At 49.3% G+C, this 26,877-nt stretch overlaps 2 protein-coding genes across 30 annotated transcripts in view; one reads left to right on the top strand and one right to left on the bottom strand.

Annotated features, from left to right (window-relative positions):
- Positions 1–281: 281 nt before the first annotated feature.
- On the bottom strand, positions 282–2,096 carry LOC308058726 (hemoglobin subunit rho). The gene is made up of 3 exons (XM_080374991.1): positions 1,866–2,096; positions 1,534–1,756; positions 282–467 (listed from the first exon to the last, which is right to left on the bottom strand). Exons 1-3 carry the CDS (start codon positions 1,955–1,957, stop codon positions 339–341), a joined length of 444 nt encoding a protein of 147 aa, XP_080231117.1. The 5' UTR covers positions 1,958–2,096; the 3' UTR covers positions 282–338.
- A 191-nt stretch (positions 2,097–2,287) lies between these two features.
- Positions 2,288–26,877, top strand: part of LOC308058708 (folate receptor gamma-like) — a 49,339-nt gene continuing 24,749 nt past the window's right edge. For 6 of the 29 annotated variants that reach the window (XM_080374951.1, XM_080374952.1, XM_080374940.1 and 3 more), the window contains exons 1-4: positions 2,288–13,461; positions 15,696–15,787; positions 16,333–16,431; positions 17,263–23,619. The gene's annotated coding sequence lies outside the window, so the exon portion shown is untranslated. Of the gene's footprint in view, positions 13,462–14,476; positions 15,240–15,695; positions 15,788–16,332; positions 16,467–17,262; positions 23,620–26,877 lie in introns of those variants that run through there. The other 23 variants (XM_080374945.1, XM_080374944.1, XM_080374950.1 and 20 more) reach the window with 17 other exon arrangements.

Raw genomic sequence — 26,877 nt, 5'->3', positions numbered from 1 at the left:
TTCCAACTTAAAGGATTTTATAAAGATTCTATGATCACTTTGTGCATGGAGGTCCAGGACCAGTACTGCTGGGCAGGCAGGAAAGGGCAGCAGTGAGTACGCTGATGCCTTTTGGACAGAGGCCAAATAGCCAGCAAATGTAGCCTCCCCTTTGGCCAGCCTGGATGCCTTTCTGGACCATGATGGTCTCAGCAGTCCAGAGCCCATCTTCCCCCTTCAATGACCCTTGCTCCCTCCCTCCCATAACACAGGCAGCCACAGAGACAGAGGAGCACACTAAGTCCAGAAAATGTGGGGTTTTTTATTGACTGTTACAAACACATCGGCCTCCAGAGTGTCTAATGGTACTTGTAGGCCAGAGCATGGGCCACCACGCCAACCAGCTTCTGCCAAGTGGCCTGGCAGGCAGGGGTAAAGTCCTTGGTGAAGTGTGCAGCCAGCACAATGATGAGGATGTCTCCTAGGAGCTGGAGAGAGAAGGAAGGAAATCACATCAGCACGGTGCTAAGCACCCCTGCACAGGACCCAGGGACCAGAGGCTGGAGGGAACGCAACTCTCTGGTGGGTCCTGGAGGCTGCGACCCGGGGAAGAATTTTTAGCTGAATTCTCTGTGCAGGAAAATAGTCCTGTGCTGATCGTATGCACCAGTATCCACTTGATCTGTCTCTGCTTCTTCTCTCAACTGCCTCTTTTTCCAGCCTCTAGACTGTATTTCCAGACATTTTCTGTCTTTTTTCTTTTCTTTTCTTTTTTCTGCTGTGAAAATCCATGCCTACTTGAGCAGGGGGTTAAGGTCATTATGAGGTCTACCTACTACACCCCCAAAGTCAGGTTTAAACAAAGACTCACTCAGAGGCCATCAGCCACATCCAGCTCTCTCAATCCCTTTCAGTCCGAATTTTCCCTCTCTTCACGCACAGTGACTTCTGACCCCCCTGCACCCTGATCTCTTTTGCTTCATTCCCTCCCGCTCCCCCCCCTCATCTGCTGACCTTGTCCTCACATGCAGATCTGTCTTCTCTCTCTCTAATTCCAGCCTGCATCTCTTCCCATCAGTGTACAGCCCCTGACCATCCCACACTTGCTTTTCCCTCTCCTCTCATGTTTTTTCACCTTGGAAAAAGGTGAGATGAAGTGGTCCTCATCCTTGGGGTGAGGAGGTGCCAGGGAGAGGTTGCCCATGGCACTGACACAGCAAGACTTCCCTCTATGCTCTCCACCCTCAGCCCCACTAGGCCTCCTGACATCCTTGTACCACTTCTCCCAAACCATGCCTGCACAAGCCTCCAGGCTATCAGAGCATCTCCCTATAATTGTCCCCAGACCCCTCACAGCCTGGAGCCTGTCATTTCCCTGGAATTGTCAAATGCCCAACCTCCTCCTCTCCCCCAGTTTCCATCCAAACCAGCCCCTTTCTGTTTGGTGACTAAAATGTATGTTATTGGTGCTTGCCTGGAACCCTGCAGGCATTGAGGTACTTTACAGGATGGAGGGAGAGGGGGTCAAACTGATGCAAACCAAGTGCAGCTCACCCTGAAGTTCTCGGGGTCCACATGCAGCTTCTCACAGTGCAGCTCAGACAGCTTGGTGAAGGTTGCCTTGAGATTTTCCAGGTTCTTCACAGCTTCCCCAAAGGACGTGAGCACTTTCTTGCCATGGGCACGGACCTTGGGGTTGCCAAGGATGGCAGTGGGGCTGGAGAGGTTCCCAAAGTTATCAAAGAACCTCTGGGTCCAGGGGTAGACAATCAGCAGCCTGGGGAGAGACAGAGGGACACGGACACAATGTTAACGCTCCCAAATGCAATTGCCACAGTTTGTCTATCCAGGATGCAGCTGAGCAGATGCCTGGGAGATGGACCTACCTGGCCAGGGCCTCGGCACCGCATTCCTCCACATTGACCTTGGCCCAGAGGCTGGTGATGAGCTGCTTCTCTTCAGCTGACCAGTGCACCATGGTGGCAGGCGGCTTCGCTCAGAGCGGCAGGAGGACACAGACCCTGTAGCTGAGCTGCAGACCCCATGGAGGTTTTTATCCCCTGCCAGCAGCTCCTCCCTGTCCTGCGCTGTGGGGTCATTGGCTGGGGCTGGCTGGGGTGGGGGTCCCCAGCAGTGGTGGGTCGGTCTGTCCACGCAGTGGTCAGTCTGCGGTGAGGTGTGGTCTTCAAGGAAAAAGCCCTGGGACATGCTTAACAGCAGGCTCCGGACATAATGCCCTCTTATCTCCTGCTCCTTCCCTGCTCTCTGACTGCCTGCTCACCCCATGACCTGCAGTCTGCAGCAGGCACTGACCCATGTGTAAGGTACTTTAGAAGAGATCCATGCCAGCAGCACCCAACCTTTGAGTTGCAGCAGCACCCAACCCTCTGCAGGGTTTACAGGCTCTCTAAACTTGAGGGCTATTTCTCTGATGGGACAGTTGACGTGATTATGAACTTAGGCACTTCACAGACCTTCTGCACAGAAGCATATTGGATATGCTGAGTGCTCTCACCCTGCGCTGCAGCTTTGCACACACAGACCAGCAGAGAAGCCCCTCTCTGTTTTCCTAAGCAGGCATCTTTCACCAGGCAGAAGTGCAGGAAAAATCAGCCTGTCAGTCCAGTTCCTCCACACCTGAAGCGTGTGCTGGAGATCCATGGATATGCAGCCGTGCTTGGTGTTAATGAAACAGAGATCCTCAAGGTCTAGGTTTCTATGAATACCTCTGTGTGATGCTGGTGCCAGGGCAAGCTGTGACTGGGTGCAGGCTCCTCTGCTCTTTCAATATATGTACAATATTAAAAAGGCAGACACTTCACTGGCCTGTCCCTGCTGGGAAATTAAATGCCTTGCACAAGGATAGCAGGACCCACCATCTCACAACAAGAACAGCAACATCCATTTCCACCAGTTCAAGCTCTGACCAAAGGCTTTTGTTTGACTCTAGGTATCACCTTCTTATTGAACACCATGGGTGTTCTCCTGTTTTTCAGGCTTCAGGTGAAGGTGTGCTCCCACGCTCAGAAAGGCAAAGCCAGGGTGCATGAGGTGTAGGGAACCCTGACAAGACCATGGACTTTGGGTGTATCTGCAGGCAGTTTAGGAGGTTTCATCCAGACCTCTGACCCATTACAGATCGATACCAGTCCATTGATCTCATGGGAGCCACGCTGAGCAGTGGCACAAGCTCATCACTATGATCCAGATAGGATGGTTCACGTCTGTGGTTACATTTCAGCTCCTTGCCACAGGGTCCTAGGAGGCATTATTCATTCTTTTAAATTTCTGAATCCTAGGCCAGGCCCACAGGCCCCTTTCAGCAGCAAGTGAGCCACTGGCATGGTCTGATAACACGATGTGGAGCAGAGGCTGCTCTGGGCAGATAAAGGCATTGTGCAGGTGGCCAGTGCTTGCTTTAGTTACTCACCTAAAGAGCAGACACACGGTCACACACCCTCGGTTCTTAAGGAGATCTGAAGACTTCAAAAGCTGTCTTTTTTCAATATAACAGGACTCAGAGAGTGAAATCCAAAATGTGTGGCCCTAAATTCACAAGCTATTCCCATCATGTGAGTCAGCCAGATCATACAACTGAGCACAGTGCTGACCAAAACAGCCATATGCTCAGCTGGGGGATGACAGTAAATGACCTAGCAGGACCTTTTCATTTATTATTTCTCTCATCCTGTAGACTGCATTTCCTGGCATTGAAAATAGAATCCAAGCTACATCTGGGTCTATTATTAGCAATGCAATCATCTGTGATAGGAGTCTCATTTTCAGCTCTGCAAAGCTGAACTTTAGAAGAGAAAAGATAATGATGCTTTTCTTTTGCATTTGAACCAGCAGCATGAAAAAGCTCAGGGAGGTCTGGCAGGGACATGGAGTAGTGCGAAGCTGGGACAAGCAGGACAACATCAGGCACAGAGGTTTGGAGGAGAGTATTAACTGCAGTATTAATATTTTATAAAAATGTGGTTAGTAAATGCTGGCTTTCTGGACTGCAGGAAAGGCAGCAGATACATGGCCTGTAGCGAGAAACCCCAGGTCCTGGTCCAACACTTTGACCTATTTAGTTGGGGTTGTTTGTTTTTTTTTCTGTTGCAGTTGCATAAGCAGGACCACTTCTTCACAGAATGGTTAACGATGGTCACAAAGAGCTGAGGGCAGGGGGAAGAGGGAAGGCAGAGGAAACAGGAGGAAGAGAGGCTGAAGTCATTCTACCTGTTTCATTGGGGTACTCTTTCATTTGGTGCTGCTCTTCTGTATTGATTCCTTTTAATGGCTTGTTTTTTTCCTTTTAATGGCTTGGTTTATACCCACAGTAATTCTTGACACTCTCTTAATCCTGTAGGACAGGCACTGTAGAAAAGGAATAATGGGTGAATCAGCCAGCTAATCGGGTTAGGGTCATATCAGAGACTTGTATACCTCTGGATGCTGAAAGCCTGTAATAGCAATGACCTTTTACAGCCACTCTGGGCTGTAAATTCATATATGAGCTTCAGACTACTCCTACTCCATTGGTCCTTTTGGCTGTGTCCAGTCTACCACAGGTGCCTTGATTTAACTTGAAGACCAGAGCTAGCTTCTCACCACCACACTGCTAATGCAGATACCCTCTAAAGGGTTGCTCCAGAAATGGTGCTTGGGGCAGCAGGGGTTTCCAGGCTGCTGTAGCCCAAATTCAGGACCACAGCAAAGCCTTACCAAATACTCACAGACTTTAAGGAAACTGGCAGAGCAGCTGCCCTAAACCTGTTCAGGATGTGGTCAATGATGAATTCAGGGAAATGCAGAGCAGCAGCGGGCTGGTCTGAATTACCATAATTTATACAGCTTTCCCTGGCTGGGACTGTTTGGTCACTAGCCTGAATATAAAAGACAAGGAGAATTTCTGAAAATGCAATTCTTCTCCTTAGGAGGGAAAGGGAGAATAGGAAAAACCACAAACAGAAGAGGTACAGGCACACCACAGTGGAGATTTGGAGCAGATTGGAGTTTTTCAGCAAGCAGACAGAGAGCTTGATGTTATTACCGCAAAGAGAGTTATCTAATTTAGCTGAGGCTCATCGCCTGGGGCACTCTGCTTTCAACATAGAGACATTTGAAATTGTTTCTGTGCCGTAACAATAAACTAAAGGAAAATATAACTGCAGGTTAAATGAATGCCTCTCTGCCCCTAACGGTAGATCTCCAATTTCAGGATCCAGGTTTAACCCTTTGTACCTTTTAGGCCTGACTCCAAGAGGTGCAGAGCACCCCTTGCTCTGACTGCTCTGGCCTGAATTTCACGCCACACGATGACTTACTTAGCACGCAAGTGTGGGCCTCGGTTTTTTAATTGACTTACAGCCTTTTACTGTATTGCTTGAATTTTGTAGGAAATCTCCTGGGTCTGAAATTTGGGTCTTAGGTGACACTGTCTGGAGGTTGGGGGCTGGTTGCAACAGAAGTGGACAGGGGAACTGCAGGGCATGGCAGATGTGACCTGACTCTGTTCATACATCCCTGTCCCTAAATTGCTGTAAAGGGATTCACCAGGACATACTCAGCACTAAAGCCAACCCAGTGTCATAGGCTACGTTCAGATCTGAATGAGTGAGATGAAGGGATGAAAGGCACAAAGTCAGGAATAAGAGCCAGTATATTCATGGAAAAGTTAAAGATTTAATTAAACAGCTTCTGAGTTATCCCTCAACACAAGAACTCGGGCAAAAGCAATCTAGAAATGGGCAAACCCAGCTTTTTTTTTTTATGATGAGCTGTCTCCAAGACAGTCTCATTTAAGGCAATGTTTTTTCTGCCTATAATTGAGCTGATGGTTTGCTCTCACCCCTCACCCTCAATGAGGTTTTCATCTACCTAGTGCAAGAGGGACACAGGTTACTTGCAAGAGGGTCCAGCCTTTGACTTCCATACCAGAACCTCTACCCTGGGCTGCAAAATGAACCGACAGGAGCTCTGGGTTGGAGGGGACACCAGAGTGGGGCTGTTCAAGTGACAGACGTGGTTGGTACAGCACTTCCTGGGGTGCAGAGCAATGGGGCAGGGGTTGAGGGAGCCAAATGAGGTTTTCCAGCTGTGACCAGGTGTGTGACGAGTCTTGCACCATGCACACTGTGCTGCAGGACCATGCTGCACCATTGTAGCACCACTTCTTCCAGAGCAGGGCTCTGCCTTGCTTTGCAGTGCTCAGGCTGGCGCAGCATCCCCGGCCCCGGTGATGTAGCATGACACCCAGCTATCAGCCTGACAAAGGCTGGCTGGGACCCCACCTCCCTGGCCGTGCCCAGCTCCCCCTCTATCACCCACAGGCAGCTCATCGCCACCCACACCCTGTGAGCCCCTCGCAGATAGCTCCTCGCCACCCTCACTGCAACCTGAGATAAAAGCCAGCACCCGGCTGTGCTCAAGATGTGACAGCCTGTTTTCTGCCCCTGAATTTAGCAGAAATGGGCTTCATCATTTAGTGGGGCTGGGGTCTGGCTCTGCTGCCTGAGGGCACACAGGCAGAGCCAGGCAGCCATACCTCTATCCACACATCAGCTGCCACTGTTTGTTAGTCACACCAGCACGCAGCCCTGTTATCTATGGGGTAAATTGAGTTTTCCTATATTTTTTTCTTTTAGGGCAGGAAAGAGGTGCTACAGGACAGGATTTCAGAATCTCCTTCATAACTGCCTGGTGCCCAAAAGCAGCATTCACACCAGAGCCAAGCATGTACCAACACAGCTGATCAGGAGGGTGGGAACTGGTGCTCAGCCACTCAGCCACCCCCTCTGCTCCTCTAGCAATGTGCATATCCCCCAAATGTGTGTTCCCCAGGGCCTCTGGGCACTGCCAGAGCAGGAGGTGAGTGGAGGAGAGAGAAAGGGATGGAAAATCAGGTCCCTTCTGGGGTCTCCTGCTCATACAGATGAAATAAGTGATTGCAATACCAGGGGATAACACAGTGCCACAAATTACAGTGCCCTGGTTAGGAAACCTACAAAGCAAAAAGCCTGCAGGCATTGACATAGCCCTGTGTGTGACACTGTGTCCCTGCGGTCACACACAAATCCTGCAGTGCAGCTGCTCTGCTGTCTCTTGCTGGCAATTCAGCTCAATGGTGGCTAATCTGAAAGTCCTGATCCTTGGTGGTCTGCAGTATCCCTGCAGCCCTGCAGGCATAAACAGTGTCTGGAGCTGGGGGCTGTCCTGGTACCTTCAACCTCCTACATCTCTGCACTCTGACAAGAATTCCCCTGGATTCAGCTTTTTTTGCAAATGCAGGTCTGTTGATGCAGGACTCAAACTCACAGCTGTCGATTCAGAAGAACAGAAAGTGGCCAGAAAGACCCATTGCCCAAGGCTGGACCCTGGGTGCTTTACAGGGCCAGGAAGGGAAGAGCTGCAGAGCAAAATAGGTGCTGGCACAGGTGGTCAGGATCAGCCCACAGAGCACAGAGCGTCTGGGCTCACCCGCTATGGGACAGGCTGGGGAGGGAACCCCCTGTGGGAGGTAGCCCAGCCATGCCAGGCAGGTTAGAGACCATCCTCAAGACCTTAGACAAGAGGCATGAAACCTTTGCCTCTGAAAATCCTGGGGGTTTTGCAGTGCTCTCAAGGCACCCGTAGCTCCAAATGTCAAGTATGGGCACCAGCCACCTCCTTTGCTCAGCTGCTAATGGCATCTGATGCTGCCTTCCTCCACCACTCCCCCTTGTGCGTGCTTGTGCTTTGGTGAGCGCTCTCACACCTGAAAGGTAAGGCTGCTCTCCTCTCCTCCCCACATCTTTCCTCAACTGTGGCCACTAAGGGAGCCAGGGCTCCTCGGACAAACTGAGCTGAGTCTTGCTTCAGGAAGAGCAAAGGAGCCTGCTGCTCCAGGAAGATGCTTCGTTGTACTCATGCTGGTCAGCAGTGTAGTATGCGGAGCAGGTAACCCTCCACACATTTAAACCCCAGAGACTTCAGAGTAAGGGTAAATGGACTTGCTTTCCCCTTAACAAGGCTCCAGCACCCTTTTTTTCTAAGGAGCAGGTTAGCTCCAGGGGACCTAGCCACTGCTCCCAGCACTACACCTGCTGCTGCTCTAGCTGGCTCTGCCTGCCATTGCTTTACACAAGGAAAAAAAAAAAAATGGTTAACAGAAGACACCCACAGACACCCCTCCAAAACAGCCATCAGCATTGGACAGGAGCCACAAGAGCTGTGTCCAAGATCTTCCAATCCCAGGTCAGTTGTAATGAAAGATGTTCCTGTGAGCAAGGAAGGCTCTTATGGGACCAAGAAGTGCATTGCTGAGCTCAGACAAGGACTCAGACAAGGACTTTTCTCCTCCTGTTTGTGCATAGGACCAGCTGGGTCAGGAACACATTTTCTGTATGGGTAATGGTCCCCTGATGCCTTTCAAGCAGTTAATGCTGGCAATGGACAGAGGCAGACCTGTTTCTGTTTTGGGACAGTTTCAGGAAGGCAGAAAAGGAGATGTGACTCCAACCTGGCACCCACTTATTACTCAAGTGACTCTGAAAATAGGATGTCACCTGGGGCAATACCTCTGCAGCCACCAAGTAGCTGTTTGAGGGCTGCCTGCACCGCATGTCCCCCACATAAGAGAGCAGCCCCCTGCCCTGAGTGATGCCAAAGCCCCATGTTTGGGGCATCCCTTGGCAGAACCTGTCCCCTGGTGTTCAGCAGCTCGTCCCAGCACCTCTGCAGTCCCAGGGCTTGTGGGTGCATCAGGATTTGGCCTGAAAGTCATCCATTTTGCTCAGCTCTCCACAGCACCAAGACGTCACCCCAGCATCATGCACTAGGCAGATTCCCTTTCTCCCAGGGAGTCCCAAATAACAGCATTTCTGTGGGGCTGAGCTGAGATGGGGGGCAGGGAACATCCCACAGACCCTGTTTCACCCCAGCCCAGAGGGACACTTTATTCTGAGGGTCTTCTTCAGACATCCAGGCAGAAAAGCAGCTCTGAAACCAGCGTTGCCAGCCTGGAAGAACCAGACAAGGCTCAATGCCATGCCTAGGACTCAAACCCCGTTTCCTGCAGCAGGATTGTTTTAGATATTTCTGCTGTATTGCTGTGGCTGTCTCTCCCATCATAAATTGAGTGCAATGAATTTGCACCGGCGCCGGGCACGGGCTGCAGGATGCTGAGTCACAGCAGCCTCCCCCAGCCCAGCTTCAGCATGGGGCTGCGGTGAGATGATAACTCGACAGCACAAACAGGAGTCCAGCTGGGCACAGATAAGGCAACCCTTGGCTGACAGGCAGCATTCCACTTTATGCTGTGTCAGACTTCTGACGCAGCAGAAAATATGCCTGCTGAGGCGGTGTGGCAATCAGCTGAAAAATATTTGGCTTTTTTTTTTTTTTTTTTAATTTTTCTTAGGAGATCCAGGAGAGATAGGGCAGCCCTGGATTACCTGGGCAAGTGCAGGCTGCTCAGCCCTGCGGCAGCATGGTTTCCCTGACTGCCGTTCATGTCTGGGGTAAAGCCTAAGACAGGCTCAGGTGACTCATATTCCCAAAGAGATGGTGGTAGGAAGTGTCTTGATAACCAGCCCCTCTTCATCCTCCCCTCTTACCCTGTTGCAAATCTGGGGGGTGAGGGTGGAAGCTGAGTGCATCAAATGTGCTGGTTACTTTTAAAACGTTTCCTGTTTCCACAGGAGAGGGAAGCACAGCACCTTGCTCACCCTCCCAGAGAAAGGCTCTCAGGGGATTAGAGGGCTCCCCTGCCTTCTCCTGCACTGGCTGGCAGGCAGAGATCTTTGTGGAGAAACTGAGTCACCAAACAGGTGGCTGCTCACCCAACATGCCATGAAATGCTTATGACAGGGCAGGATCCACGTCAAGAAAGGGAAACGTTTGCTGTCCCATGCCCTCCTGCCCCAGGGATACAAGATAGAATCTTCCCTAGCCAGGCTTTCATTGGCATTCTGGCTGGAAATGGGTGCCAGGCCAGTTTGGTGCTTGTGCAATGCCCTCTCAGCTGTACGGAGCGCAGCTCTGTGCAGGTGAGTGCTGAGCCTGCTGTGCTGGGGGCAAGCTGTAAAGCTGGCCTCTTTCGCTGGGACTGAGGAGCTTCTGGGTAAATGTGATTTAGGGTGAACCATAGCACAACACATTTGTGTTCGGTAGCATGAAGCTGTCCAGACTGTGCTCCCATGTCTCATAAGGCACAAAATTCACCTGGGATCTCCTGTCATACTAGGAGCTAATGTTTTTGCATAAGCCTCTCTTCCAAAAGGGCACACAGGCATCATCACTGCCCTGGGAAGCACCTTTTCTTTTGTGGTTGAAATGTAGTGCTCCCTGGGGCAACCTCTGTGCCGGTGGGTGCATGCAGCGCTGTGAAGAGGACCAAAAGACCTTCAGGCATATGCAAATGAAAGCAAACCCTCTTTTTCCAGGCAGGGAAGCTGAGGCATGGGTTTAAGAGAGGGGGAAAGAAAAACAAGGCTGGCCAAGCCACCCTGCAAGAGTCACTGGAGCAGACCTGGATTGTCCCCCCCAGGACACCCTGCCTCCCCACGAGGCCCCCGCACCACCACGTGGATTGTGTGTGTGGCTTTGCACAAGGAAAGGCACGTCATGGCTGTGGGAGCCCAGCACGGCAGCAGCGCCAGACCCGCGACCGCAGACCCCATGCCCTGTGGCACTCCACAGGCAGTGGCAATTTTGGACTGTGGCAAACCCACTGCTGAGGGAGAGATCCTGCTCCCTCCCGTGTCAGTGAGACCCCACGATGTGCCCAGGCCAAGCCAGGGCAAGATGAGGTGAGTGGGGAAACTGAGGCACAGCCCTGGACACCTGGTTGTGCTGCCAGCCTGCGAGCATGGGGCAGGGTGATGCCTGCTGGTACCAAGGCTCCCTCTGGACCATGTTCCTGTCAGTGACTGGGATTTCCAGAAGAGGGCTGGGATTCAGATGTCCCAAACCCTTACCCAGTTTGGGTGCTGATTTTCTAGCTGGGCTGTGTTTGGTACTAACTGCTGTTAATCTGGGGCTTAATCCGAAGCCACTCTCAGACATACAACCCAGGTTTGATTCCCTGTGTGATGAAGGGTAGAGGAGCACAGAGCAGAGCTGGGGGGAATGAGCTTCCCCCACCTCCTCCAAGGTTTGATTTACGCCACTCACTCCCAGAATTACTACCAACATGAGGCCAGAGCAGCAGTGCAGAGCTCCGCAGCGCTTTGCACCCTCATTTGCATGCCAGGAAGGTATGTGAAAGCGCCTTGCACCCACCACCCCAAGTTATACGCTGTAGGTCTCCAGCCCACGAGGTCAATCCCGTCATAGTGACAAAGCAGCATCAGAAAATGCCTGATGAGGCCAAGGAGGGGATGGGGGGGCCTTGCAAGGGGCTGGCTGCTCCCTCTGCACACAACAGACCATCTGACTTGGGGTGAATTTTTCTCCTGAGCTGACCTTGGTGATAAAAATAAGGACCTTGGGCATCAGCATGAGGCGGGTGTGTAGGGCCACCAGCTCAGAAAGGGGTGAGGAGAGTGTCTCCCTGCCCTGATAAAGGCCTTATTCTGCACTTATTGCTGCACAGCATGAAGCTGTGCTGTTCCAGTGACCCCCCTACACACTTTAGTAAATCTCTCTGCTAACAAACCCAGTTTTGCCTTCTCATCGGCTGACTCCGAGGAGGAGGGCCTCACCCTGTCTTCATCAAGAGCAAATGCATCTGGCTGCTGCATTGTCTGGCTTTTCTGGGCTGGGATCAAGTCCCTTCCCACACCTTCTGTGTGATGAGGAGATGAGCAACAAAAGACTTTGTAGGTGAATACCTCTAGTTTCTCCCTTTTCCTCCTCTCTACCCTTTCCGTCCTTTGTTCTGACCCTATAACAGCACTCAGGGACTCTCTCTTACTCCTCTTTTTAACGGGAATTACCCACAGACACAATTGTTTCAGAGGCTGGTACTTTCTCATTGCCTGTTTGGTCATGGAGAAGACTGGTCTCTGCTGGGAAGGCTCTAACTTCCCCTCCAGGTGAGCTAGTTTACAGAAACTGGCTCAGCACTTCTGTGCTGTGAGAATACACACACACACACACACACACACACACACACAAACACACAAACACGCACGCACCAGTTTATCCCCTGGCACCAGTGGGGTTGTGTCTGCAAAGAGTTTATCTGTCATCCCTAACCCTGTGTCTACTGGAGGAACTGGGAGCAAGGTCCATGCACTGGGATGAGATCCTGGCTCCGTACAGTAACCTGCTGCAGAAGTTCCCAGTGTTGCAGCCATTCTGCAGTCAGGCTGCGTGGGCTGCGCTCTGCTCGGTCAGGGCAGAGGGACGGGCTGGGTGACATTTTGCTGTCCCCTGGGATGTGCAGAGTCAGTCCTGGTGTCTGAGCTAGCGGTGAGCAAATGTCCCCTCCTGACAGTCTTTGTGGACTGTGCTTTGTGTGTGTAGCACTGTGGAATTTACACCCAAGTATCCAGGATGGGAATACGGTCTGCTTATCTCAGTTCACTTTGAAAATAAGGTATCTGCCACCACTCCTAGGCCACCACCCCAAGCAGGACCCACTGTGATGAGCCTCATGGTCCCGGAGAGCTCAAGCCTGGTGCTCAGCAGCAGAAGTGCTGCAGCTGCTGCCTCCAACTCCCTCAGCTGAGGGGGTTGTGACAGTTGTGGTTAACAAACCTCCACCAAAATGACTGCACAAACGCAAATGTTTTAGATTTTTAAGTTAACATTTCCCTAACGCAATTTGTCCTTGCAATAAAAAAGCATTCCCTGTATCCCTGTGCACCCTACTTCTTCATTACTGTTTTACTGGTGGGGGAAGATAGGCCCCAAAGAATACGGTAATAAATATAAATTTAGATACTGAAATCCGACCATCTTCATCCACTCTGAGGCTCTGGAGCTACAACGTTCAGCACTAAATAATCCATTTCTCCCTCTCACCGACAATGGCCATTAAAGTATTTTGTTCTCATCATTTCCTCTAGCCAGATGAAATCCTCCCAGGGCATTTATTTTATTATTATGTTGTTTTCAAAACGTTTCATCCATCAGTGCACAAAGTGCTGCATTAAAATCCATTCCAAGATTTAGGAAGAACCCCATGAACCTTCTGCCTCTCACAAGAACGTTTCTGAGGGCTGAAAGAATATTTTACTCATACCTAGACATGCTGATGACCTTCTGAACTAAAGTATAATTGCAACACTGCAAGAGTGTCTGCTTTCACATGGTAAGGGCACAGCAAGAGGTCTGTGTGGGGAAATCCCACAGAGAGCTGATGGAGATGGAGATGGGATGTCTTGGAGCATCTCTTCTGGTCTCACCGAACTCAGAGAGGTACATGCTCATGCCCTGCTCCCTCTGAGGACCATCCCACAGTGATCACTTGAATCCTATTTCTCCCTCACTACTCCAGTGGCTGCACTTGGGAGCTCACAGCGCTCCTCACCCCCAAAGCACCCCAGCAGGAGGACTACAAGCAAGGTGAGTTACTGCAGGAACTTGGAGTGACCCAGGGCAACTGGAGGGAGCTGGGATGCTCAGGCTGGGAAAGTGCTCAAGGAATTACTGAGCACATGTTCCCTGTTCTTATATTCTTTGTTTGGCAATTGCCTAAAGCCACTTTTGGGGACAGGACACAAAGCCACATAGCTCTGGTCTGCTCCAAAGACCAGGGACCTGCTAGGGTTGCCTTCCACACCCACAGAACTGAAGTGGGGCTGGGAACAACAACCTTTAGGACTCATCTATGCATCACCCTGCCATGGAGCAGGAGCAGCTTTACCCAAACCATGTCTGGCCTTATTCTCTGTGGAGGGGGAAGCAAGGAGGAGGAGGAGGGCACTGCTGGAAAGTGTCTCCAGGGTGCATCCCCTGCCACCATCAACAGGCAGTGACTGGCACAGTGCAGAGCCGTGTTGCATGCCAGGAGGGACTTGGTGCTGTGGGGGTTAATGTATCTCCTCTGAGCACTGAGAAACCAAGAGCCCTCCTGCTCCCAGGCCAGCCCTCTCCTGTGGAGGGATTGCTCAGGGTCTTCTATATATCTTCCACTGCTGTGAGCCCTGAGGGTCAAGAACACGCTGCTTCCTTGGTTAGGAACAGGCTGCTTCCTTGCAGTGGAGCTGGTGGGAAGCTCAGGGCGGTCATGAGTGTGGCAGCTGAGTGGGCTCTTTGCTCTGTCGTGGAAGATTTCGTTGTGGCACTGACAAGGGCTCAGGTGGGTCCTGGCTCCTCACAGATGTGGACAGGGTCCGTGATGCCTGCTCCTGCAAACACCCCTGTCACCCTCCTGTGGGCCAGCTCATTTCAGCTACCTGAGGTAGCTCCAAAGAGCTGTGCTCTGTCCCCTTTCCAGAGGGCTAGCATGGAGGTGGGGGACCTCTCAGACACCCCAAACTCTCATATCTCCCTGCTTGCAAAGGGGAATATGCAGCTCTGCATCTGCTCAGAGAACCACTCTGCGCTAGATCAGGGTGCAGCCTCTTTTTCCACTTACAGCTTCATGAGGACACTCATTCTCAGTGAAATCCTGATGCGCATCTGTGGAATTTGTCATTCTCTGGAGTACATCAAACTGTAAGAGTTAAAATGAATCATCACTTAGAGAAGCAATCAAAAGGATTCAGCCCTCTTATATGCTCTTCCTGACAGGCTGTGCATGCAAGAGCTTAGCATGGACCTGATCTCAGGTTTAGGAGGGTCTTTGCATTCTGCCAACCCAGTCCCAGCTCACACTGCCTGCTTAAAACAGCGATGCTCCCTTGCTCCAGTGCATGCTGCAGTGGGGAGCGTGCTGTTTTGTTGCATAAACAAAGGTGGATGAGACAAGGGAGTTCCACAGTTTTTCATGCATGTAACTGATGCAGCATCCACCCAGCACAGTGTGTGTAAAGCTCTGGAGGAAGACATGGGGCATACCAGAAATTTAGGGCAATTAAAACCGACCCCTGACAGTTCCTGTACTGTCAGGGTGGAGACTGCATTTGAATTATGGCTGCTTTAACTGACCCTGTCAGATGTTTGTGTCTGAAGATAACTTTCTCCTGTAACTCCTCCTCCTCCCCTTCCATGTAATGGGGGGGATGATCTTTGATAAACTTCTCTTGAGGACTAGAGAAAACTCCCCCACATTAAAGTCTGCAGCTTAGTGCAAGCCCAGGTCTATCCATGGAATTTGTTCTGTCTTTGCAGTTATCCAAGGGTGCTGCACTGTGCCATAAACCTGTGTACCGAGACAGGGAAGGGCGAAGAGAGATGCTGTGAGTTAGAAGCCTTATGAATCTGAGGAAAGAATGGCAGTATTTCTGCAATTTTATGAACAAGTGTAGATATTTTTGAAAAAAATTAATGGGTTTACAGTTATTTAAGTAATTTCATAAACTTTCCTAGACTTACAGGTGAATATTACAGATAAGGTGACATAAACATCCATAATAGATCTCACTTAGCTGTCAAAACCTGTAATTTCCAGAGCAGTTTCTTAAAAACCCTCTTATGCACCCTTTCATTCCCACTGCCTTCCTCCCTGTTGTTTTCCATGGGATACACCTGGGGCAGGGGCGGAGTGGGGGATGGGGGCATGGGGGGGGAGGGCAAGGAAGACTTCTCTAGATGTTAGAAGCCAACGCGGACCAAACTGAGCTGAGCTAGGGCTCTGGAGACCCCAGTGACTCTCATGACAGATGCTGAGGGTGCACTGGCTTTGCTCCCTGCAGACTGTGAACAAGCACTCACGAGAGCGTGGGAGGCCCTGTGCTTCGAAGACAAGACACAAGGACCAGAGTCAGGCATGCAGAGAAGCTTACAGGTACTATGGGGAGAGTGCTCTAGACATTGCAGTCCTTGAGTCCTGTCCCCGTTCTTCAAGGCAGCATGAGTTTACAGAAAGAAAACTTTTTCTAAAAGCAATTCTGTCTCTCCTCCCTATATTTCTAGTGGGAGGATGTCCAGAGACATCCTGGGTTTATATGATGTCCTTGTAATTTCCAGCTTACATTTATCTTGTACAATTTACAAATATTGCTTTGTGAGTAATTACTGTCCTTCAGTTTAAGTAGATCTTTTTCCCTCCATGTGTTTGTAGATGGCATGTGTTTTGTTGGTTTAAAAGGGTCAGGCTTTACTGGTCTCCATTCCTAAGAAAGTTGCTCTATTTCCACAGGCAGTATCTAATCCATTATCACCTCCTTTTCCTTCACCAGATATTCCCAGCAAAAGCACAAAATTTAGTATCAGAGCTCACCACAGTCCCCTCTAATTGCAATGTCACTTCTCTCTCTTGATTTGCATTTACACAAGCGCTCACAGACATTTTTTTTTTTTTTTTAATTGTTCATTCCCCTGCTATACCAGGCAGCCAGAACTAGGACTTGCCTACACTGGGCATGCAACACATACAAGTGCTTTCTGCCCGTGCATGGTTCCTGTGACAGAGTGTGCATGCAGGAGCAGGTGAGAACTCTCAGGCTGTTTCTGTACAGCTCCTGGTAAGTTTTGCTATAGTGCAGCTTTGCTGGTCATGGTGATGCCTCTGATCTGAAGCTTCAGAGGGAAGGGCTCCTGGACTACCCCCATTTCTTACTGCCTGTGTGAACCTTGCTGGCTTTCCTTCCAGGGCAGCTATTCAGGGATAAGATGGAGCATCCTTGTTTCATCCCAACACGGACCAACAGTAGTCAGACCAGGACCCTATCCTTCTTTTTCAGTGGCTTTCCAGCATGAAAAACCACTCATATGTGGTCAGCTGTTCCTCTCTACTCTACGTACCCCCTGGCACTGCTTGGGGACTTGACCATTCTTTCTATCATTAAGGCAGAGCAGAGCCTCCACACACCCATGTATCTATTCCTTGCTATGCTAGCTGTGCCTGACCTGGGCTTGTCCACATCCAGGTTCCCAACCATGCTGAGGATGCTGTAGCAGATGGCCAGGGAGGTCAGCATCGCACCTGCCTTGCCCAAATGTTCTTCATTCACACCTTCACAGATATTGAATCTGCTGTCATTCTGGCAATAGCTTTCAATCTCTATGTAATCATCTGCCACCCCCTACAATATTCCTCCATCCTCACCAACTCAGGGAGCACCAAGATATGTGTGACAATTGTCATGAGGACCACCCTTGTCCAGCTCCCACTCCCAATCCTACTGACTCGGCTGCGTTTCACTTGAGTCAGCAAGCTCTCCCATCCCTACTGTCTGCATCCAGACATCATCAAACATGCAGGCTCAGGTACAAGGATTAACAGTACCTATGACCTTTTTGTGCTACTCTCCACACCAGGTTTGGACTTGCTATTTGCCCTCCTGTCCTATCTTCTCATCCTTAAGACCATCCTGAACACTGTGACTTGGAGGGAGCATCTCAAAGCTCTCAACACCTGCATCTCACATATCTGTGCTGTCCTGCTTTTCATTATCCCCATGATCTGCCTGTCCATGATGCACCGGTTTATCCCCCCAGACCTATGCTTTCACAGCCAACATCCATTTTCTTGCTCCACCCATCCTGAATCCTATCATATATAGTGTGAAAACCTAAATGATCCGGAGATGGATACTAAGAATGCTCTGCCAAACAGGGGTCCGCTAGTCCAGCATTGCCATTTGCCAGTGAAGTCAATAAGATGCTCACTGCTATCTAATGCGAGATTGAACCCCAATGAAGACCAGCCCAGAGACGGGAACATGTCAAACTTCTGCTGATGTAAGGGTATGTGGCAAGTAAGGTTATAAGGAAGGTAAAAGGTATGTGGAAGGTAAAGGATATGTTGATACCGGCAACATAAGAACCATGGTTTGTAAGAATATCTAGTCAGTGGCTCTTCAACATATAAACAGAGGCCAAAGACAGGAAAAATAACAAATCGTACCTAGATGCACAAACCCAAGACCCCAGGAGATAACAGAGACAGTAACACAGGCCACAACCTTCAGGTCAGTGGTTGAGGAGTGGCTGGAGGAGCCAGGAGGAAAGAGGTTCAAGCAAAACTGCTGAGAAGGGAGAAAGAAATTATCATGGTTCTCCAGGAAAAGAGCAGACTTGGTGCGGGATATTTGATGGGGCTTATGTGAAATTTTTAATTTAATTATTTAAAGGGCTTGTGCAAATGTGTAAAATACATTATGGGGCGTTTAAAGGAAGGACCAAAGGTAAGGGAAAGGAGGGATCTAGGTGTATTGGGAAGAGCCCAGCATGGGAAAATGGAGGGGGACTGATAGTGGGGCTGATCGAGTGTAAACAAGTTGCTGCTCAATACACTCTCCAGGCCACTGCAGCCTGTCCTGTCTGCTCATTAAACTCACTTCTAGCTCTTTTCTGAGTGACCTTACTTGGTGTACAGGGTTATATGGGTGGGATTTGGTGACAAACATTAAGCTGGACTAACTGATGAGTGGGAGGAGACCAGAACCTGGAAAGACCCAAGGCTGGAGCTGAAGAGTGAACAAGCAGGGCCCAGGGTCTGGGTATAGATCTGGGTGGGCTTCTGGTCTGTTCCCGAGTTCAAGGGGCCCATGGACACGAGAGTGGCTGTGAACCAAGTGGGCAAGGGTCATGCCCTGTCCTGACCATCCATAGAGGAGGAATGGGGCTGAGTCATGCTGGTCATGTCTATTTGAGCACTGCTGGTGTTGGTGTGGGTGCCAGGGCAGGCGCTGCTCTCTGTGACAGTTTTTTTGGCCACCTGGGACTGTGTATGGCCCCAGAGAGACCAGGCTGGTCACTGGCCATTCAGACTTGATCCATTGTATGTGAGGTGGAGGATAAGGGTGATCAGGAGCACGGGGAGACAGGTCTGGCAAGGTTCACCCTCCACAGACACAGCTGGGCTTGTGTCCCAGACAGGGGGCTGGTAATAGAAGCAGCCCCCCAGGTCTGCAGGGGAAACCCTTTATAGCAAGTAACGACTTTTGAACTCTCAGACATTAACCAAAAGTATTGTCTTCTCTTTAAAATGCAAGTGCTTTTGTCCCTAGGTTTTGCTTTGTTTCACTTGAGTATTTTGCGTGGGTTAGACCACAATATAAGATTTCTGGAAATAGCTGCCCCTCCTGAATTAGCAGGCACAAATTAGTATGCTGGAGTTTCCATAAGTCACTGCAGCACAACACCTCCTCAGACTGGCTCATCAGTAAGTCCTCAGACTTAAAAGATTGATTTCTTCCTACTACTTGAGCTGATGAGGTAGCGTGGCTTCAGAAGAAGCAGTTCTTTTCCAGCTGACCCAGAGGTGCAGGCACTCTATAAGCTGACACCCTTGGAAGGACATTTTAAAACAGTTTAAACATTTAGGAACTGCTTTTGTGTGTGTTCTGCCAGTGTTTGTAATGGACTGGGTACCTAGTACTGTAAAAAGTAAGATCATCATGTCCTTGGGAGTGCTGTTACTGGGAACTATAAATATTTTAAAATGTAGTCCAGTGGATTCCTCCAGCCTTTCCAGGCTCAGACCCCTTGGCACACACCTATATAACCCATGCAGACACATATGTGCATCCTCCTATGTACAATGAAATTACAAGCCCCAACAAAATACCCCGGCGAGCAGTAATTCTGCTTCTTCCAGAGTCTAAGTTTTGGGTCATTCGGGTAAGAGCTTCAGTCAGACACCCTTTGCCCAAAAGCTGCTTGCAGAGCATTGCTCATGCATGAGACCCACAGCCCTCCACCTCAGAGCTGCCCTTCTCTACTGAGGAAGAGCTCTGTAGTGTGTTGTGGATGGCAAAAGTTTCTACAAGCACAAAAACCGGCAAGATAAATACACAGGAGAGCAATCCTTTGATAACAAAATAGCCTCTCTGACTGAGTAGCCCCTGCGCTCTTCTGCATTGAGGAGCACCATTGCATGTTTGCCTTGTGCTTAAACTCTCCCCCAGGCATCTGATGGTGGCCACGCTGTTGGGTTAGAGCACGTTTGGACCAGCTCCTTGCAGGACTCCCACGCCAGTGCAGGCTGAGCTGAGCTCTGCCGCCCCAGAGTCAGTCCTTCCATCACAAACTGGAATCCCAGAGGCATCAGCGCGGCCGAAGCTGGATGCCGTCTCGCCAGCCGAGAGCCTTGGCAGCAGCACCGGGGAGGTGTGAAGCCAGGAGCCTGCAAACTGGCAGTACTCCCCTTGTCCCGGGGGGTGAGGCTGCGTTGCCCGCAGGTCAGGCCGGGTACCGCGGGGCTGGCGGAGCGCGGCTCGTTGCTTCCCTCTGCTGGGTGCTGCGGCGTGGGATGCAGGATGCTCCCCGTCCCCGCTGTCCCAGGTCCCGGTGGCCTCAGCCCACAGCAGGGAGCGCCTCATGTCAACGAAGAGGGGGGCATGTCTCCGCTTCGGAGACCACAAATGAGAAAGCAGATCCATGGGGGTCACACAGCTTGCCCCATGCCAGGCTCACCCCATAGGGTCTTTGTCCCATGTCAGCACCTTCATGGAAAGGTTGTTTCTCCTTTTCTTTTTCCTTTTCTCATTTTCCTGAAACAGGGAGACAGACTAGAAGTAAAGTCTCCATGAGAGGGTCCTTCTGAGTGGCTTACTGAAGGCATTTTGCAGAGGAACCCCTATCAAGCCTCTGTCAGAGAAAGGGTGCATGTGCACAGAGACCTGCACACCACCACAACACACACACACCCCTCCCCCCACCCCCCACCCCAATACAGCTGCTGCATTCAAAAGGTGGCTGTGCTTTGATTTTTGAGACTTTTAGGTTGAAAACCCCAAAGCCGAGGAGCTTAATAGCCATGCCTGCTTTTCAGACAGACCTGACTTTAGGGGGCTTCAAAATCTATTCTTGAAATACTGATTCCCAAGATGACAGGTCACAATTTTCCTGAGAAAGAAAGAGAGAGAGAGGAAGAGAAAGAAAGAAAGAAAGAGAGAGAGAGGAAGAGAAAGAAAGAAAGAAAGAAAGAAAGAAAGAAAGAAAGAAAGAAAGAAAGAAGGAGAAAGAAAGAAAGAAAAAGAAAGAAAGAAAGAATGAAAAAGAAAGAAAGAAAGAAAAAGAAAGAAAGAAAGAAAGAAAAAGAAAGAAAGAAAGGAAGGAAGAAAGTAAAAGAAAGAAGAAAGAAAGGAGAAATGGAAAAGAAAATACCTGGCTAAAGTCAGTCTGTCTGGTTTTATTTCAGCAACTAACTCTAGATTTAGTGCTTAATTTAAGGTACCCAGGTTTGACTTTCTCCATACTTTTATTAGTTTCCCCCACAACCTCATTCTGTTCACCCACTTGTTGACCGTTCCCACTCTTTGTTAATATTGGATTTTCTTTTTATGCCCCCAAAGAGAGTCCTCACAGAGGACAAACCAATGCTGAGTATTCACACTAGGAACGGCAATGAAAGCCTGCTGCAGAGAGCACACACATTTACTGTATTAATCACCCTGGTGCTTGAAGCAGCAGTGTTTGAACACCCACAGAGGCAGGCAGAGCAAGGCTAGAGGCAGTGATAGCAGCAGATCCTGTGTCATCTGTAGGGATGGCTGGAGGAGGTCAGCATCACTCATCTATATGTCTTTAGCCACCCCACCTCATCTCAATTCCCCTGTAAAGGAGGTGACACAGCACACCAATGGCCTTATGTGCTCCATCCCATGCCATAATTTCAATGGAAGGTCTCACAGGCAGCTCACATTAAAGGTGTTCCACTCAAAACCCCATGAATTTTGTATTTTCATCATGTTTCTCCAAGAAGCACAGACCAGATGCTGCTCCCAGCTACACGTGAGCCCCATGGGGCCTCAGGGGTAGGGTATAAATATCACCACTTCCCTGCCCATCTCTGCAAGCATCCCTTCAGGTTCAGAGGCAGATATCCTCAATCCTGGCTGTCACGGGAGCTGGTGAGTTGTTTGCACTAGCTGTCATTTGGCGGGTTTCTGTGGCTGAGGTGCCTGATTTGAACTAGAAGGTAAAATTCTACAGCTGGGAGAAACTCCCCCAGGCCACTCCAAGCTGCATCTTTAGGCTCTGAGACGAGAAACACCATTTTCCAGGCAGGGTTTGTGGTGTAAATGCTGCTACTTTGGCTCCAGGACTTTTCTCTGACCAGAAGGGTATGCCACTTGCAGCAGCTACCTGCAGGACGGTTTCTCAGGCTCCACCTCAATTAATATTTCATGCAGGAGACAACAGCCTGGCTCTAAAAAGCTGACAGCCTGCCTGACGCCCTCATGCTGCCTGTCATGTATAATTCCCAAGAAAAGGGCCAGGATGTGCCTTCAAAGGAGAAAAAGACTATCAGCAAAATCTTCTGCTGTCATCACCAGGTTATTGCTAGTCAAAGCAGCTGGAGACCTAGCCCTGACCACCCATCATCTGTGAAAGGTTCATGACTCTTCTTCATGTTTCGACTAGCTTGACTGATGCTGCCCTCATAGGTAGCTTTGTTATTTTCCCAGAAATACTGCAAATCACTTTCTTGGTAGGGCTGAGCACCCTGCAGAGGAAGAGGAAACACAGACAGAAGTTCCAAGGCAGCACCAAGGAGAAAAGCTGCAGCAGTCCCTGGCATGTACAGAGAGGACTTTGCATGCACAAACCCAGTGCACATTGGGTCACTGCAGGATATGGGCTTGTTCAGTGCACATCTGGCAGCAGATGTGGCCAGCTGAGACCAGAACAGGAAGGTGTGACACAGTGTAGGGCAGACGACACTCAGGCAGCACTGCTGGATTGTATTTCACCCAGCTGCAGTGCAAATGTCCCTCCACCTCATCATGCAGCGGGACAATCCTTGTGCTCTGACATGAGCAAACACTGAGGATTCTGAGCTCCCCTGGGTACACCTGATGTGCGGAATTTGACTCTATAACTCGAAAGTTATAAAGTAGGTATGTTTATTGCGCGCAGATGCACGGGGGATCACTCCTCCACAAGCGTGCATGCCTGAAGTGACGAACCATCTCACATTTATACAATAAAACAAATGAATATTCAATTAACGCCTATACATATTCGTTACCTAAACCCGCTTACTCTCACTTCGTATGTTAATTAGCTTATCAGTCCTTTGCCTGCAGTGTGGTGGTCTTGCAGGTTTGTAGGTGATTCATGTTCTTGTGACCATCCCATCTTCTCCAGCAAGGAGACTTAGCACTCCCTCCCTCTAGATAGCATTGGAATATCTCTCATTCTTTTCTCATTCTTTTTTAAATAGCCCCTTTGTTAGAGGAAGAGGGGCAGGGTCTCCTCAAAACTGTAGTTGTCTCCTCAGAGCTGTGTGCCTATGTGACCAGACACCGCACCCATGACTAGTCACCATACCCACATTCCTGAGCAGACATATACAATCACAATCGATGTCCATTGTCCCCATTTCACACTATTTCTCCATATCACACCCTGTGCCAGGATTGCAGTTTTCCTACCACCAGCCATGCTCTGCCTTAGACAATTGCTTCTGACTTTGTTTTAAAATTCAGTGGCTGTCGTGCCTCCCTGGCACACGGTCATTCCCTGAGATCATGTACTCTGTGGGGTGTTGATCTTCCACTCTGCTTTGCTCTGCACAGCTTCATGGATCACCCTTTCATACTGGTGCAATGAAGTCATCAGCAAACAGCCTTGTCGCCCTGGATGCTGTGCAAGCCTTCCTTGCTTTGCAGGAATGGTAGCCTGCTCTCATGCAACACGTGGTGAGAATGAGCGAGGAAAGAGGTAAGGCAGGTCCTGACAGAAACAGCATATTGCATAAAATCAGTGTTAGTCCCAGCTTGTCACCTGCCTCATAAGCTTTTGGGTTCTACAGAATGAAAGCACAACAAATAACAGCAACTGGAGCTGGAGGGGCTGGATTCCTGGGTCCTTTGCCAAGCTTTTGCACCAGATTGCGAACTTTATTAAATTCCTTTGCTGGATTTCAATATATGAGTCTACAAAATACATTTTTAATTAAATTTATTACTTAATTGGGAGTCAGTATCTCAAGCACACTTCCCCAATGTGTATGGGAGTGATGTTGTAAAACACTTCGGGGTCCAGAGAAATAAAGTGCTTTAGGGAAACTCAGGGTTTTTTTCTGTTATAAACTGTGCTCCCTACCTCTTCCCCTATTTTCACTCACAGGGAAGGGAGCCCAGACAAACTGAGATATCATCCGACCATTGTGGTTCTCAATCAAACCAGCTTGCAGCCTGCCTCATTCCTTCTGCTGGGCATGCACCTGCACACCCAGCTCTCCATCCCTTTCTGCCTGATGGGTGGAAAGGAGAAGGTGGAGCAGTGGGTCACAAGGCCAGAAGAAGCAGCTGCAGCAGAGTGTATTGGGAGGGGAAAGTGGGAAGCCAGTGCTTGGGACCAGCAGGTATCCCTGGGTAGCCTAGATTTCCCAAAGACATTTTTGAAGCTCTACTGGGATGGGGGAGGGAAGGGGACAGACCCCACTTTAGTCTGAAAGTCTCTCCCAGATATGGACTAAAAAATCCTTCATTTCACCATCCCCATCAGAAGCAGATGCAAGAAACTCCCCAGTTGCCATCAGCATGGTAATGAGAAATCTCACAATCCTAAAACAGCAGGATTGGTCATGTAAGTCAGGGCTATGTGACGAGTAGCAGAGAACTCAGGATGATAAAACAACTCTCTGAAATTCATAGATCTTTGAAAATCAGACAGAGAACTCCATGTGTTAATCCGCTTCTGCCTTCAATGTCCAACCTGAAGTGAATGAAAGTGCCCATGAGCAACCAGAGCCCAAGGAATTCCTCTTTGCCTTGAAGGCACGTGATTAGTAGACTGCTAATGCTCTCCAAGGATGGGTCTTGACCATGTATGTCTTGTCCTTACTTTACCATCTCTGTCCCACCTGTGCATCAGCTTATTCTTTCAGGGTCTTGAGGAAAAAAAATGTGAAGTATGGTTCAGCCTTCCCACGGCACATGCCAGCAGATGGCAGACGCCTTTGCTCAGAAAGGTGCCCGGAGGCTCACACCATCACATAATGGGTATAAAATGCTGGTGGAATGGGACATCTCAGTGCCAGACAGTGAAATGAACTTCTCTCTTTTCCAGATCCTGTTTGTTTGTTTGTTTGTTTACACAGAAATACAAATACAGGGTAAATTCATTCATTAATCATGCATGCATTGCTAAGTAAAGAAGACCCCCAGTTCTTAATTTGCCAAAATACCAAAATTTTGTAGGTATTTGACATGGCTTGGCATGCCCCAGAAACACCAGCCTCATGATGCAGATATATACCTTTACTTTTGTGCATGAAACCCCAGGCAGACCTATGGCAAACCCATCCTCATGGTGGGTCTCACAGCCTATCCAGTCTGTCTGAGATGATTCATCCAGCAGGAATCCCACCTCAGGGATCTCCCTTGTCAGCTCCTCTGCAGACCAACAGACCTGGTTCTTAAAACTGCCGCTTTCATGATTCTCTTCTGCTGGTTAATCTTTAACTCTCCTTTGTACCCCCTGAGAATAACTGTTCTTACGGATAACCCCTTTCCAATCCTTATGATGGCTGTGTTCCCTAATTAACTGATACGAATAGCTGATATTGCTAGCATAATATTGGTGAATACATCCAGTACTCTGCTGCAACATTTTAAACTTTATTGAAGCATTTATTCCTTCCTTTTTTATTCAACCAAAGAAAGCAGAGAGAACATCATTCTCCATTAGACATTATTGTAAGAGGAAAATCAATAAGGCAAATTTATGCTTGGTTGAAATATTTATGCAGTTACATCACTCAGAATTATTGCTTTACCTATTAAATTGTTCTTATCTCAACCTTGAGTTTTACATTCCTTTCCGATCCTCCTTCCCATCCCTCTGGGTCAGGGGGAGAGAGCAAGCAGCTGTGTGGTACTGGGTTGCCGGCTGGGGTTAAACCACAACAATGCATTTCTTCTAATTAATAACATTTTGTGTATGCAATGCAAGAAGCTGCATCTGACCATAAAAATGGCACATCTTTCAACTGGAATTTTGTTGCCCAGGTCTTAGCAGTTATTCAAGGTGGCACCAGGTGATGAGTTTGCCCTTAAACTTTGAACATCATTCTCATTGCCTTTCTGAGCTGCGTGACTCCACTGCTGCCTGCAAGGCCTTACCCACCCACCCGTGCAATCATGGTCAGACCCCTCAGCTTCAATGCAGCTCACACCTTGACTATGGAGTCACACCTGGCTTCTTGCAGCTTGCTAGTGGTCTGGGTACAGATCCATTTGGTTTTCACACTGTACACAATCAGGTCATCATGGTGGGACCAGCAAGCAGATGTTGGCCATGAGGATGTGAACAGTGGGAGAAGAGGTTTTCCCAAACTGGTGAATCACAGACAGACTGATTAGTGCGATGTTGAAGATTAGGACAGCATAGATGTGAAAGATGCAAGTGTTCAAGGTCCTGGACCGCTCCTTCTTGGATGCAATACTCAAGACAATCTTAAGGATCATGATGTACAACAGAACATGTAACAGTGAGTCTAAAGCCATTGAGGAAAGAGCAAACACTTAAGCCATAAATGCTGCTGTCTCATATATGTCACACAAATGTGACTAAGCCACACTGATGATATCCTGGTATAGACAAGAAAGAGTGCAAGAGGCCACTGACCCAGCAATATTGCAGCATCTTTGGGAGAAAGGAGACCGGGAACACCAGAAGTACCACCTGAATAGTCAACCCCACACCAGTCTTGATGCCATGGAGATTGTCAGAAGGGATGTATGCCTCAGGGGCTGTAGGTCACAACAGACATGTCAAAAGCCACAGCCACAAGCGCAACAGATTTGATGGTGGAGAAGGTGTGGATGAAATACATGTAGTTGAGGTATGCATCAAAGTGGACAACTTGGTAATAAAACCCACACAGCCCAGGCTCCAGCACCCGCAGCCTGTCACTGCCTGTTGTTCTGGGAGACCCAGACTGGAGTTGCCCAGACATGGTCTCACCTGTGC

Source organism: Falco punctatus, assembly GCF_963210335.1.
Source record: "Falco punctatus genome assembly, chromosome: 2".
Lineage (NCBI taxonomy): Eukaryota > Metazoa > Chordata > Aves > Falconiformes > Falconidae > Falco > Falco punctatus.
Note: the sequence above shows the minus strand (reverse complement) of the source record. Positions and strands in the feature narration are given on the sequence as shown.

Coding starts and splice junctions, on each gene's coding strand:
- LOC308058726 (XM_080374991.1), bottom strand. CDS start 1,957: ATGGTGCACTGGTCAGCTGAAGAGAAGCAGCTCATCACCAGCCTCTGG. Junction 1,757..1,865: donor GGTGCCGAGGCCCTGGCCAG/GTAGGTCCATCT, acceptor GTCTCTCCCCAG/GCTGCTGATTGTCTACCCCT. Junction 468..1,533: donor TGGACCCCGAGAACTTCAGG/GTGAGCTGCACT, acceptor TTCTCTCTCCAG/CTCCTAGGAGACATCCTCAT.